This window comes from Meles meles, chromosome 10, assembly GCF_922984935.1.
Source record: "Meles meles chromosome 10, mMelMel3.1 paternal haplotype, whole genome shotgun sequence".
In the NCBI taxonomy this organism is placed as follows: Eukaryota; Metazoa; Chordata; class Mammalia; order Carnivora; family Mustelidae; genus Meles; species Meles meles.
In genome coordinates this window covers 2715688-2731144 of record NC_060075.1, presented here as the reverse complement: position 1 = coordinate 2731144, position 15457 = coordinate 2715688, and the positions used below count along the sequence as shown (strand labels likewise).

The 15457-nt window shown below is 50.7% G+C and overlaps 1 protein-coding gene across 7 annotated transcripts in view; it reads left to right on the top strand.

The window, feature by feature from the left end:
- RBM33 (RNA binding motif protein 33) overlaps positions 1-15457 on the top strand; it is a 129900-nt gene that overhangs the window by 60327 nt on the left and 54116 nt on the right. For all 7 annotated transcript variants that reach the window (XM_046021403.1, XM_046021402.1, XM_046021401.1 and 4 more), the window contains exons 8-9: positions 2983-3268; positions 9182-9240. In XM_046021403.1, coding sequence (XP_045877359.1) covers positions 2983-3268; positions 9182-9240 — 345 coding nt within the window. The remainder of the gene's footprint in view (positions 1-2982; positions 3269-9181; positions 9241-15457) is intronic.

Here is a 15457-nt window from a genome sequence, read left to right as displayed (position 1 = left end):
TTTCATCGTAGGAATAATGGCGAAAGTTTCCTTACAGTCCACGCTCACTTGGGGTCCGGATTCACTCTTGGTGTTCGCGTGGTAAAAGGAGAATCCGTACACAGCGGCTGGTGACAAAAGGCCTGAGTCTCGGGACGAGAACCCGCGGGGAGCCTGGCTCCGTCCTCCCTGCTTGTACAGGGCTGCTGCTCCGGAGTACCCGTATGCAGAACGATGGCCGGGTTACGTGTCCGATCTGGGTAGTACTGTTGATTTTATCAGAATAGTTGTTCCTTCATACTGGTTACCAGAGGTCTCTCCTTACGTGGAGCAGTTTCTCTTAGAGGAACTGTCTTCTCCTCCCCATAATCATATACTTGGAATTTCAGCTCAGTTGCATTTTGTGTGCATTTCCAAGAAGAGATATCGCAGTAGCAAAGGAAGGAATTATAGTGATTTTTTTTCCATGTTCTTTTGGTTAGCTTTAGGATTTTATGGCTTTTTCCTTCAGAAGTCAATCTCCAAGGACAAATTGATTTAATACAAATATGCGTCCACTCTGTCTACTGCCTGACCCTCCTACGTTTTTATCTGAATTTCGGGAAGGTCACACTTTGCCTATTCGTAGACGGGTTCCGTGTCAGGGTGCCTTCACTTGCGAAATCATGAGGTGGAAACGGTGCCTTACTGTGCAGCACGAGAATTCCGACTTTGAAGTAAAGGAAGGGGAGAGAAGTCAGGTTGATTTCAGTGGAAAGACGCTGCCGGTGTTCAGAACTGCTGTTTCTTCATACACAGCTGTTTCATTCTTACGCTTCTCACATAGCAAAAAGACGGCCTTTCATTCCTTCTCTCTTCCTCGTCCGGTGCCCGCACCCCCAGCGTCTCGCTGTGTACTGAGCAGCCAGTTCGGTTAGTTCGGCTTCCTTGGGGGCGGGGCGGTTGGGGGGCAGCCACACAGGGGGACCTGTTCTTGTATTGTGTCTTCTGTGATCCTGCAAAGACGGGGAGGTCCCCAGAGAGAGGAGGTGAGCCCAGCAGCCTCCCCAAAGAGAGGTTGGGCTGAGAGGAGCCGTGAGCGCTTCGGCATTGTTCGCCAAGGGGAAGACGGCGTGGCCGCCACCCCCGGGGTGTCGTGTCTTCGGCATTCTCGCGACCGAGCTGGGCTCTGCAGCTCACCATGAACTGGAGATAAGCCTGTGGCTCGGCCTCATGGCGCTCTGGGCCGTAAGCCCTGTGCCCAGCTGTGCGAATCGTGGTGTTTCTCAGTTCCACTTTGCCAGGAGGACCGAAGCTGTAGGAGATGAACTTAACCTCGCTCCCACCTGTGTCTGTCCTCAGACCACAAACGCTCTTGGTCCTGGTTACTCCCTAGCCCAGAGCTGTCTGTCTTCCCAACTCTCCAGAGTTCTGGGAAGAATAATCTTCCTCATGTCCTCGCATCAGCGCATTTTCTCTTAGGTGGGTCCCTTGCCGTCTGGACTCCGCTCCCTTCAGCTCTTCTCCGGGTGCGCTGGGAATCGCTGCCTGCCCCGGGCCAGTCCTTCCTACCGCGCTCAGGTCCCTCGCACGCCCCGCGGAGCTCCTGTGCCCCGAGCCTCCTACATCGGGCTGGGCGGCGCTCTCCCTGTCTGTCCGCTGCAGCACGCCTGTGCAGCACGTGTCCTGTGCACGTCTGAGGTCCCCGGCCCTTAACCTTTTGCCAGCTCTGCGCTCCCCAGCCGCCCTGAGCCTCTCCACGCGGGCGGCTCACAGCCCCTACACTCCCGGTCACAAACGCGGGATTTCCTTTGCACACCTGGTGTTCGTGAGCGCGGGACGCGCCCCGCGTTCACTGTCAGGTCAGAGCCGACTCAGACAGCCTCTGTGCGCGCTGGTGCCCGGCTCCCTGACTGTCCTGTCTGTGCTGCACGCGTCCCCCACCGTGCACTAGCAGAGGCGCACGCTGGCGTCCCGAGCGTGGGTAGCCGTGGATGTGGGCTGGCCCCGGGGTCTCTGGAACAGTCTTCCCTGAGTCTGAGGCCGCAGACGGTTTGGTTTCCGAAGTGTCTTCGTGCCTCTGAGACGCCTCTTTCCGCGCTGCTCTCCGTCCAGCCGTGGCTGTTTCCTCTGTTCAGCTCTTCGCCGCGAGCTCTTCGGCGCGTCATGTCCGTAGGTGCCCGCGCGCTCTGCGGGCTAGAGCCGCGGTCCTTCAGGCTCCGGGGTTCGGGAGCCGCTGGCATCGGGCAGCCCGGCAGGGAAAGCGGGTGCTGCAGTAGGTGGTGTGTTGGCGAAGTGGCCTCGGTAGCGCCTGCAAGCAGGCGGTCTGGACTCTGCTTCCCAGCGGCCCGATCTGTGAAAGCAGGACTGGCACGAGGAGCCCCTGCAGTGCATCGTTGGGGGGGGGGTGCCGGTTACTTTGTATTTGGACCTTGACATAGGGGCTTATGACACGGGGTGGTCCTGTGCTCAGCGGTCGCGGCCCTTGTGGCCGCTTCCCTCCCCTTGGGGCTGCTGTCTGATGGGACCACCCCGGGACCCCTGACTGCTTTGGGTGTCTATTTTCTTTCCTCTGTCCGTCTTCTGTCTCCGTGGCTATGGCCTCACTGCTCCCTTGCTTTCCCCAGCAGCTGTGTCTCTGCCCTTTCCCTCCTCCTGTCCCCCGCCGCCTTGGGTAGCTGGGCTTTTCTTGGAGGCCTTGTGCGTGGCATGGCTACTTGTACACATCCCTGTCTTTATTCCCTGGTTTTCTGGAAGAGAAGCAGCAGGACAGGCTGCGGGGAGGGCGAGGGCAGCTCGGGCTCAGCCTGAAGCACAGTGCTTGGCTCGCTCTGGGCAATTTTATTGGCTGAACCAAAATTTTGTAAACTTTTGGAGTCCATGTGAGTTATTTTATTTTTTATTTTTTTTTAATTTGACGGAAATCACAAGCAGGCAGAGAGCCAGCAGGCGCCAGCTTTCCCTTACTCTTCTTCTGAATGTTGACCTCTGTGAATTTGTCTCCTCTTTTTTGGTGGTTTTCAGACGCACTCTCCAAGATTAATCCCTCCTCCGCAGCCTCAGCCGCCGCCGCCGCCACCGCCGCCGCCGCCGCCGCAGCCCATCCGGAGTCTGTTCCAGCCGCAGCAGCTGCAGCCTCTGCTCCCCCTGCAGCACCCGCACCACTCCTCGCCCCCGCAGGGAGTGCACATGCCGCCCCAGATAGAGGCCCCGAGGGTGATGATGACCCCGCCCCCCGTGACCCCCCAGCAGCCCAAGAACATACACATAAACCCCCACTTCAAAGGGGCGGTGGTGACGCCCGTCCAAGGTACGTGTCTCTTCTGCTCTTGTAAAGCCACGGGGTCCCGCGGCCAAGTTGTCCTCACTGGCAAGTCTGTAAGGACGGTTTGGCCTCTTTGCTTCCTCCCCTTGCCCCAGGCATCCGCCAGCTTGACGGGCCAGACTCATTTGCTTAAGAATTTGTTCCTCTTATTTTATAACGTGGTGGAAAGCACTGAGCAACTTCTCAAGTTCAAGGGCAGCAGAGGTCATTGCGGAAATGCCCGAGCTGGTAGTCTTCATCAGTCCTCCAGCGGGAATGTTTGCACAGGGCGTGCCTGCCGCCCCATCTGCTCTGGTGGTCGGTTCGAGCGTAGCTGCACGACCGCGTACTGCCACAGGCGTGGCTGCCCGGAGCGGGCCACTTAGGAGCGGGGGTGTGGAGCGTGTCTTCACCCCTCTGCTCAGCCCACGCCGGCTGAGAGACTTCTCGGTCTCTGGCGTTTAAGATGCGTTGCTGGAAAACAATAGATAAAGCCCTCTGCGCTGGTGATCCTGCTGTCAGGAGACAGCGACGGGCAGTGAGCAAGAAGCATCACGCGCGCAGCGTGAGCATGTGCACAGGGCACGCGCCTGGGGCCTGGAGTCGGCCGTGCAACTTGGGAGACGAGGGCGGGCTTCGTTGCGGAGCTCAGAGTTGAAGGCGGTCAGGGAGCCGGCGTTGTCACCGTCTCAGGGGAGAGCGTTCCAGGCAGAGGGATCAGCAGGGGAGGGTGAGACCACGCCGTGAGTGTTCCAGAAACCAGGAAGACATGACATGCCGTGAGTGGAATGGCGAGAGCAGAGAAGAACCGTGGGACGTCTGTCACGTGAGGCTTCAAGCCCTCCGGAGAGCCGCGGTCTTTCCTCTCGGCAAAATGGGCTGTGACTGGAGGAGTTGAAGGAGGGGAATGACGTGATGTGGTTTCTGGCTTCAGAGAGTCATTTCTGCCGCCGTGTTGGGAGTGGGCTGTAGGGGCAGGGGGACGCCAGCGTTCAGCCAGGGGACGGTGACGCTGGCAGGGTAACGCGTGATAGTGGCTCAGATCGGGGTGGCGGCCGTGACGGTGGAAAGCCGTCAGCTGCCGGGCCCAGCAGGACGCGATGGACCGGGTGTGGGTGAGGGAGGGCGGAGGCAGAGGGGTGCTGGGGTCTGGCATCTGCAGCGTGGACCTAACCGCCCTGTCGTGGGGCAGAGTCGGTTTTGAGCGGGGAAGGCCCGAAGTGCTGCTCCGGACGTGCCTGCAGGCGGAGGCGTCCTGTGTGCAGTTCGTGAGAGCTGGGACGAGGAGGTCTGGGCTCAAGTACGACCTGCTGTGTGGTTGGCACATAGGCAGGTCGAGAGCCTGCGCCCAGTGAGCGCCCCAGAGAGGGAAGTTAAAGTGTGGGGAGAGCGCAAGGCCTGGAACCTGGACAGCTCGGGGCCTGGCAGGGCTGGCAGGGGGTAGCAAGGAGGAAGCAGAAAGAGTCGCGGGGGGCGAGCGGCGGTGGGAAGTGGTCTCCGCCGACAGGGCGGCCGTGGGGTGGACTGCAGGCTGACGGCCGCCCTCGCAGAGGGGTCTTGCGCATTTTGACAGGGTGGTTGTGTGTCACGGGGAAGGTGCCTGTCTCACTCAGGCAGCCCGCAGAGAGCGTGGGACCCAGAAATGGGAGGGTGTGGCATTGACAGCCCTCGAAGGTGTTTTGCTGACACAGAAGTTGGATGGTAATTGGCAGGAGGAAGTGGGCTTGAGAGAAAGTTTATTTTCAGATGGGAAAGCAGCAGCCAGTGGAGAAGGAGAGAACTCGGGCGCGGGTGAGGGCCACCGCGTTTGCTGGGCGTGGTAGGACGCGGGAGCAGGACGGCGGACGGGAGGGGCAGTGTTGCGGGTCTGAGGAGGGGAGAGGAGGTATGGAGCCTCCCTCCAGGGAGCAGAGGAGTGCACGTGCTGGCGGGGGGCTGCGGGCATGTTGCAGCCCACTTGAGCTGCGTGGTGGGGAGCTGAGCGTCAGACCCCGATGTGGCTTTGTGGCAGGGGCACGGCTTGCATTTGCCAGAAGCTGGGTGTGGGCAGCTAGAGGGCGGCGTTGCTCGTCCCGGACGGGAAGGACGTGCAGTCACTAGGACAGTGAGGTGGCGAGGTTGAAGGCAGAGGTCAGAAGGGCACTTTGTAGAGACTGCGGAAAGGTGGGGCACTGATGACAACCAGGTCTGGATGTGGCTGCGGAGGGTGGAGGACAGTAGTCGGGGACCCAGGGGACCGGGCACAGGAAGCATGGTCTCTCTCAGGACTGGAAGCAGGGCGGGAGACTGGGAGGACAGGAGCTGAACTCTGGGGCCAGGTTAGGCCAGTGGATGGACAGCAGCGGGCGGGAGGGGTGGCACTTGGGTTGATGCGAGAGCCAGAGCCGGGGTGGGAAAGAGCACTGACAGCCCTCAGATCCCGCGTCACCTGCAGCGCTGGCAGGGAGGGAAACAGCCCCATCTTTGGGAGCGTTTAGTTTCCCATTGAGTGAGAGGGCGGCCGCTGAGGCCCCCATGGGGTCTGCTGATACTGCGCTTGGAATCCCAACGTTGCAGAAGTAGGGGAGAAGCCTGAGAGGGGACTTGAAGTGTGGGAGGAGGGCGGTGGCCTGGAGGCACTCTGAAATTGTTCTGTGCCTTGGAGCCATGTCTGTGGTGGTGAAGGTGGCAGGCTGGCCTTGGGCATGTCATTGGAGACTGCCTGTGCTTTACAGACCTGGGAGGCAGAGGTAGGGCGGGTCCCCGACCTCCTGACAGTCTCTGCCTGTCCCCAGCTTGTACTGGAATCTTTGCCCGCCTCATCCTCCGCCGGGGCTCTGCGCTCCCGAGGCAAACAGTAGGGCTGCTGACTTGCCCAAGGTCGTCCTTGTGAGGGGCCCACAGCCTGTGTCTCCTGCGGCAGCTGCGGGATGCGCCCACCCCCGCACGAGAGTAGCCCTTTCCGCGGTGGCTTCCTAGCACAGGCACCTGCACTCAGTGTCGCTTGCAGAAGAATTTTACTGAGGTCAGCATCGGTTACTGTGTATTTCCTTGTAGACACTGAATGGAAAACTGGCAGGTGGTGGGTGCACAGATACTCTTTAGCCTAATAAAAACAAATAGTGTTAGAAGTCTGGAGTGGGAAAGCTCCAAGGAAACCCCAGGACAGCTTCCAGATAGGAAAACCGTGTGCCTTGCCAAAAAGTCAGCAGCCTGACAGATACCGAAGGCAGGCCTTACGCTGCAAAGCTCATCGTTCCGTAAATGTAAGACCCGCTCTGCCAGTGGGTTTTACACTTGGAACCAGCGAAGTGATTTTTCAGTGTGAAGCCGGCTGCTGCGGAGCCCACGTTCCTTCTTTAGTGTCTTTTTGGTCTCGGGCTCGGCTGCTGCAGGGGGAGGGCGCAGCTATGTCCTAGCTGGGCGTAGGCACAGGGCACTGTTGAAGAGTCGCGTGCTCCCCAGGAGATGAGTGGGCCCTGCCTGAGAGAGGCTGCCAGTGTCTGCACGTCTCCTGTGCCTAGCGCGTGCACTGCCCCGGGGTCCCGGAGCTGCAGGCCACTGACAGGTGCATGGAAATGTTTTAAAAGAAGTAACAGCATAAGCACGTCTTTTCCTGATGGCACACGTTTTCAGGGATACAGAGGGTTCCATCATATTATAGTCAGCCAGTTTTGGTGGAAATTTAATTTGCTTTCTAGATTTTTGCTTATTTAACTGTTGTAATGAATTAAAAACTTGATCGGTTTAGTCCTTTAAATACACGGGACAACAGAAAGATAAATGTTAAATATCAGATATTCCAAGTAGAGGGTTCAGCAAGAATGGTGTGTTACCTTTACAAGTATTAAATTCTGCTCACGGTGCAGAGAGGCAGCTAGTTGGACGTGTCCCCTGCTCACGAGCCCCGGAGACTGCGGAGCTCCCGAGGGACACTCTGAGAGGCCTTGGTGGTCTGACCGAGGCCCTCTCTCCAGGCTGCATCTCTGATCTGCCCCTCACACCCGTCCTTACGTGCTCTCTTCCGTCACTTTTGTTCTTTTTCCCTCCTTTCTTTTTCTGTTGCTTTTTACAGTTTACTTAAAAAAAAGAAAAAAAAAAAGCCAACTAACGAGGAGGCTTCTGTGTAAGAAATCTGTTAATTATATAATCAGATTTCTTCCCAGAGACTGCTCCTAGCGTTCTTGCTCTCATTCCCCGCAGGTAGAGAGACCTGATTTTTTTCTTTAATCTTTTTGTTGTATTGGAGGTTTCTGACAGGAATTGGTATTTAAGTGCCGAGTTTAAAAATCAGTGGCACATAGTCTTGAAGGTCTGGGTACTTTATATTTGGTGTTTAATCTACAAACCACCATCTTTATATTGTTTAATATGTAGTTTGCTTTCACTTTCACTGTGACCTTTTGAGGTCAGAGATACTCTAATTGTTTCTTTCTCTACTTCACAATCCCCTGTTTTTGCTTTGGTTCAATTGATGAACTCCTCCCTCTTCCCCAGTGCCTTTTAGCAGGCTGTATAGACTTGGGGACCAGGTCCCTCTCTGTAAAGTCTCTCAAATTGACCTCTTCTCACTTTGAAATTTTGCCTGATTGGACTAGGCGTGCCCTCTCTCTCTTTCTCTCTCTCTCAGGACTTCTGCCATTTTACATTTTATCCAAGTAAGTTTCTTTTCACCACACTTTGTGTTTGATGGGTGGTGACTCTGCTCTGTACACACCATCCCTTTAAACTGGACCTGTGGAAGTCTCACCCTCATTACACGGCTTGATGTCTAGAGCTCCTCGAGTACCTGTAGTAAATAAAATTATCTTAGTGTTCTGTTTTTACAATAATTTTGACCTTTAAGCTGTATCATTTCTCTATTTCTCATTCACCAGACATTTTTTTAAATTAAACATTTGATATGTGATAATATTACTATTTTATTTTCTCTGTATCCTCACTTGGCTGGTTGTTCTCTGTGCATGTCTGTGTTCTAATCTCTTACAAGGACACCAGCCAACTGGATCAGGGCCCGTCCATATGACCTCATTTTACTGTGATCACCTCTTTAAAGGCCCCTAGCCTAAATGCAGTCCTGTTCTGAGGGCCTGGGGGCTGGGACTTGAGCACGGGCATTTGGGAGGGGACCGCAGTTGGGCCCATAACAACTGACCCCCTGAGAGCTTACTGGGTGCATCGGCAGTCATCGGGCTGTGAAATGAGAGACAGGGCACACCCGGGAGAGCAGTCCCCAGGCGGGTGGTGGTTTTCTTCCCTCCAAAATCAAGATCAGTACAATGCATATGTTTTAAGTAGCTTGAGCATACCTGATTTGGCCCCAGGGTATAACACTGACATGTGACTTCTTCCCTACTATAAAATATCTGCTTTAAAATTACACGATTTTGCATTCCTCTGGTAGATGGATTGGAGTTCTGCTTCTTTAAAAACGACCAGCAAAACCAAACCTATGGTCTTGGTGTGGTAGGTGGTGTGGTAGATGTTTCCTTGTAACACTGCCGTGGGCATGTATGTCTTCCTTCCTCTGCTGTGCCCTCCCTGTAACGATCCTAGAGGATTTAGATTTAAATCTGTATTTGGTTGGAGTCAGGAAATGTAACCGGAGTAGATTGTCTGGATAACTGGAATGTGGATGTGAAACACGGGGTCGTGTTTCGTTTTAGAGGAGTAAGCTCTTCTTTGTTGCAAAACATTGTAATTCTGCGTAGGAATCCCCCGCTGAAGTCTCAGCTTCTGCGTGTGCCGTCCTATGCCGGCCCGCATTCCGCTCGCCCGTCCTTGTCTGGGACACGTGTAGGTTAACTGTTACCTTGACAGAGTGCAGGTACTGTACACAGAAAGTGCATTTGGTATTAAACTTGACACACTGTATTCCTTTCTCGGTGGTTTTTTTGTGACGTAAGGGGTGTTTGTAACCAGAGCTGTTTTTCTTCCTAGTGCCCTTGCTGCCAGTCCCGAGCCAGCCGAGACCCGCTGTGGGGCCGCAGAGATTCCCAGTGAGTAGCAGCTGCTTCTTCTGCTGCGACAGGACGAGCATAAGTTTGCTGAGACACATTCATACAGCAAATACGCATGATTCCAACTAAATAGAAGTTTAAAGATTTGTAAATATTGACAATAATTTTTGCAGTGGAAAATGTTTGTTAAAAGCTTAAGGTCAGTGGATTTTTGAGAATGGAATTAATTTTGTTTAACTGTAAAAGTGTTGAATCAGGATCATCATACAGTGCCTTTCATCTTAAAGAGGTGAATTTCGATTTCATTATTGAAATCAATCTTTAAGTACTTCAGATGAGAAAGGGCCTTGCTTTGTCACAGTGTGTACGTGCGCAGGTGGATTTGCGTACGTGTGGGCATACGTGCGGTTCTGCGGAGTAATAATGAGCTCTGCGGCACCTGGGTAGCTCAGCCGGTTAAGCGTCCGACTCTTGGTTTCGGCTCGGGTCACAATCTCGGGGTCATGGGATTGAGCCCGTGTTGGGCTCTGCCCTCAGCCTTAAAATTCTCTCTCCCTCTGCCCATGCCACCCCCACAGTAACTCGTGCATGTGCTCTCCCAAATAAATAAGTCAGTCTTTGTAAATTTTTTTAAATGAGATCTCTACTTGCTCAAAAAAACAAAAAGCAAAACAAAACAAAAAAACCAACTGAACCCCCAAAGTCTTAATGAGCTATTGGTTTTGTAGTTTAAAATGAGGTGTTTCTCTTTAAAACACCTTTACAAGAAAGCACTGGTTCTCCCCTGTCCATACTTTGTTATGCTTTCCTTAACTTTATCCATTCTTCTGATGTATTTTCACTGGAAGAAAAATGTCCGTTAAATAGTTGTATCTGTTTAAAAATTTTTTTCTTTCTTTTTTTGAGTTTTGGGTTAGACTTGTCATTAGTTCTTGGCTTCATTAAATCAGTGAGGACATGTTTTAAAAAAGTGGACCAGGCCATAAAATTTTACTATCATTTGTATATAAAACAGATCCAGTTTTGTTGAGAATGAATAATCTCTGATTTCAGGAGATATCTAACGGACTGGTTGACCCTAGCTTTGACACTCAAGGACAGCCTATCTGTTAGAAGGCATTTCGCAGACAGGTGTTAATGAAGGCTCTGGGTGTGTAGTCAGATGAGTATTCGAAAATAAAATCAGTATTAGATTTCAGGTTCAGAGTACTTTTTTAGAAAAACTTTTGATTTGTTATAGTTATTTATGAATTATATTTGGTTTCTAAAACTGATTCTTAACGGTTTTATTCCCTTATTTAACTATTTTTTCCTTTGAATTATTTTTTTCCTTTAAATTTCCTTTAAATTACTTACAAAGTACGAAAAACTAGGTTTTTAAAATGCGGTGGTGTATTTATTGAGTACGCTTCTGTGTTCAAAGCATTTGTCCTAATAGACAGGATTTATTAACTGCATGGCCCACTGACAAGCGTGTGTGTTTTAGTTGTTAGATACATTTCTTTCTTGAAGTAGTTTACCTGCTAGTTACTCTAAAGCACTCATATTTTTAGGTACTTTTTGCTATTTTTCAGAAATGTAAGCAACTATGCTATAATCATTATTAGACTTGTTTTTGTGTTGTGTTTGCATTATAGAGATAAAATTTGATGTGAGAACCAATTGTAGTTTCAGAAAAACATAAAGCACTGTTGTATGTACTTGATATTTTTATAAAAATGTTTACTAATATAAAATTAGGATAATCATTTTGTAATTTTCGTCTACTTTTATTTTTCTGTTCTGGAGATATAATTTTATCTGATCCTAGAAGAAGCAAATTGCATAATACTGGAGGATAAGGGGATAATAAAAGAAAATTTCTTTCTCTTTCTCTTTTCTTTTTTTAAAGATTTATTTATTTTAGAGAGGGAGCATAAGGGGGGGTGGGCAAAGGGGAAGAGAGAGAGAGAGAAAGCAGCGGACACCCCACTGAGCACAGAGCCTGACACAGGCCTCAGTCCCACGACCCTGAGATCATGACCTTGGCCGAAATCCAGAGTCAGATGCTTCACCTGCTGAGCCACCCTGGTGCTCCTAAAAGAATATTTCTTTGAGAAATTGAACTGTATTTTTCAAGATTTTATTTTTAAGTAGTCTCTACACACAGTGTGGGGCTCAAACCCAGAGCCCCTAGACCAGCAGTCACACACTGCACCGATGGAGCCAGCCAGGCACCCCTGAATTGTGAGCTTACTTTTCAGTTCTGTGATTCAGTGGGGATAGTAAATACCGTTGAGCTGCTTTTGGAAGAGTTTCTGCAAAGTGTGATGTTTTGTTTGGTTACTGTTTTGAGCCGGGCAGTATGTACAGGCGGCAGGAAGCAGCTGGGCTGCACGGGAGACTCCCTGCAGCTCACTGGTCTGCTGGAATCTGACACGTCCTGTACCTTCTGTTACGTCCCAAATACTGGGTCTTAAGCTGCAGTTACAGTGTGCCTGGGGTCTCGAGAATGCAGTGCTCTGCTTATTTGTGCAGTCAGTCGGTCTTCCTGAGAGCGGGTGATCAGGTGTGGACTCTCTACGTGAGAGGTCGGGCACCCGTTGGCTCAGTCAGTGGAGCGGGCGGCTCTTGCTCTCAGGGCTGTGAGCTGAAATTCCACGAAGGGTGCGGAGAGGACTGAAATTTTTTTTGTAGAAACACACAAGAGGGGTGCACTTCAGTATCATTAAGAAGCGGGACCAACTCTGGGCCATCGCCTATTACTTCACATAAACCCGGTCTTTATTGAATAAGACTGGTTTTCCTTTTCTGCTGGGCTGGACGTGGTTGCTGTCAGTGTGAATGTAGTTTTGTGCGCGTGTGTCTCCTCCTAAGTGCTTCTGCGTAGTGCTAGTCCCAAAGCATAAAACAGACTAGCAGAGTTCAGTGAAGCCAGTTTTGGCCGGAGTAAAATTATAAAACTAGTGGGGACAGTCTTGCTGTGTTTTAACAAAACCCCTTGGAGATTTCTTAACTGATGACAGTTTGCCCAGGGGTCTGGCCTGTTACTTTTGCTTTGTAAGGTGACCCCCCCAAACTGATAAAGCAGTCACGTTGGGAAGCCTGACTTCGGAATCCTCACGGAGTGTGTTCAGATCAGTAGGCTTCCTCGGCACACAGACAGGTGGGAATTACACTGATGTGTTGAGCAAAGGCAGGTTCACGGCAGTCTCGTGGCGCGGTCATTCAGTATTTACGTGCTGCGTCACTTACTGAGCCGCTGCCGATCTGTACTGCTGTGCACAAGGCCCAGGGCTAGGCCAGCTCCGCTGGGCACAGGGTGGGACTGTGGGACTCAGGCTGATGTGCAGCCGTGTGTCGGGGACTCCTGAGGCGTCAGCAAGAGCTCCACCTGTCCTCGGATCAGTGGGGGTTCCGTAAAGGAGCTTGGGCCGGGAAGGACGAGATTGCAGGGAATTTCACTTTGCTCCGTACATTTCTGTAATTCACATCCTTTGGTGTGCCAAGGACGTGGACTGACTCAAACAGACTCCGTGAGGAGCCCTAGTAAAATGAGTAGTTTGGAGAAGGGGTCTATAATTTAACGTTTTTACTTGTTTTTAATGGTACATTCATGAATTTGCTCCGGAGAATTACGTCACGTTCACTTAAATTTAGACAAAAGTTCAGCTCTCCCCATCTGACCAAAGAGCAAAAACGGCAGCCAGCACAAGTCCCACCAGACTCCAGATCTGAAAGGAGTTAGTACCCGTTGGCAAGCTTTACTTAAAAATCCATTTTGTTTGACAGTTTTATGAAAACTTGAGAAATTCTTGATTTAGAGCTAGTACGCCTAGAAATTGTATTAGGTGGTAATGCCTCCAATTTTTAAATTATAAAAATCAGAGAAGTCTAGGCAAGCTGATAAGCCTGTTTTTCATAGAATTATTTAAGATTGTTTGAAAAATGCAAATCTTAGGCAAAAATATGGCATTCTAGGCTATATGTGATATAGTAGGAGAACTAATATTTTTATTTCCTCTTTGGTGAATTTTATTGAAAGGCTTGAGTAGACAGTTTTTAAGACAAAGCTTGAATGTCAAAGTACTAAATACCGTAAGAAGGGCGTCCTTAGAGTTGGTTTTCTTGGAAAATTCTGTTTCAGCTCTTGGCATCCAGCTGACCCTTCTGTGCTCCTGTCAGGAGGCTCCGTGTCTGCCCCCGGCCCCACTCTCTTATTTTGGAGTTTGGTGAAGTGTTTTGTGATTTGGGTTTGCACCTATGAATCAGATCCATGTCTTTAAATTTTCACTATGGATACAGCTCTTAATGCTGCTCTTTAAAACATTTCTCGTCACAGACTGTAATTCCCAGGCAGCTTTGTTTTTTCAAATCCAAGTTATATATATATATCTCAGTATATTTGATAGCGTGGTCAGAGCATGAAATTCTTTTCATACACCTTTTCATATCACAGTGTCACCCTGCCGAATGTAAAGGGTGCGTCAGCTCTGTAAACAGTGAGTGCTCACCGGAGCTGACGGGCACAGGAAGGAAGCGTCTGCCTTTTAGTAGTTACAGGTGCTGTGTAAGGGGCCCTCTCTCCCTCCTTGTCCGCTCCTCTGGTCTTGCCCTCTGCCTCTTGCCATCCCGCATGCTCTCCTGAAGCGGCCTCACTCACGTTAAGACCTTTGAATGTAGTTTCACAGAACAGTTGTGGTTTTCTTGTTGTTTTGTTTTTGTGGGGGAGGGGGTGGGGAGGCTCCTTTACCTTTCTGCTCCTGCGCTCTTTTCATTGCCAACTGCTCTTCGTTTCGTGGTTTATTCTGACAGGTTTTCCTTTCCACAAAGGCTGTCCCTGGCGTTGTCACTAGTAGAGTTGGAAGGCTTGTTCTTGTCTCTCAGTGTGCTTTCCAGTTACACATTTGCCCTCAGAGAGGTGTTCATCGTTTGTAAGGTCGGCTCACTTAAAGTAACACTAAAATGTTGGTTAATAATATTTTGAGGTGTTGCTTTGAGATTTTGCTAACCTAATTTGTTTTAGTTGTCGGTACAGTTGCTATTTTTAAGTGTGTGGGTAAATCCCGATAACTCATGTAAAGATTCTTGACCTAGGGTATTTTAAAATCTGTTCAGTCATTGATTTTGAATGGATGCACTGGATAGAGGTGGTATTTCAGGCTAAACAGTTAAATACCAGGTACCTTGGCTGCTAAATCATTTCTCAGTGGGTTTCTGTTGGAATTAAAACTAAAGATTGCATTTAAAAGGAAAAAGGCTACTAAAAAGTTTAAATTAGTCTTCTTAGCAATTACACGATTACTTAGGTTAACGCGGTAAGATTTCCATTTGTGTTTACTGTGTAGCTGTAGCCCGTCGCAGGCAGGTCTGAGCGCAGGCTCTTCCGTGGAGCGGGTGCGTGGTATCAGGTGGTGGTGATTGACACGGCCTGGATGGGTTTTATATGGCATTTCATGCAAATCATGTTTGATGAGGCTGCTGCCTCAGATCCCATCTTTCTGGTTAGAGCCCCTGCAGATGTGAATCCGGACTCTGTTCCAGCCTTTCTTTCGACCCCAACTGCTTTTACAACTTGCCTGCGATGCCTTGTAGTTATCAGCACTTAAGATCGGACGGAATGATGGGCCGTTTCTCTTACCAGATCCACGAGTAGTAGCAGGCGAGTGTGGGATGAGAGCCTTCCAGCTGTCGAACATTGTCAGGCTTGCAGGGAGAGAATGCAGTTTAAAATGCAGGTGACATGACACCCAGCATCCTCCATTTGCTAGTGGGCTTCTGATTAATCGCGATTACCATATATTATCATACCATCAAATTTAATCATATCAATGCATTCCCATCTGCAGCAGTAACAGGAACAGCTACACACTACGGTAGCCGCTATTAAGTATGGTGGTGAGGAGATTCAGCGCCCCGTCGACTTGACTTGCCGCCCTGCCCGCGTCGGGTGTGTGTGCTGGAGATCGGCCGGGCGCGAGTCCGCACACAGGACTCCGAGCCCCGGGGAGTACGGACTGGAACTCTCCGGAGTGGGTTTCGTGTACAGTAAGTCAGCCAGTAGGCCTCATTATAACAGCTGCCTTCTAAAAGCGTGTGCTAGACTGTCGTTTTGAGTCTTCGGCTAAGTAAACTGTTAGGCTGAAGTGAAAACCTTTCATCCATCCTCTCGGAAGCAGTAGACTAGGAGTCCTGAGTGCAGCTCAGCCGTCTGTACTGTAACAGTCCGTAGTATAACAGCCCGTAGCGTAACAGTCCGGCCGGCCGGTCCAGACTG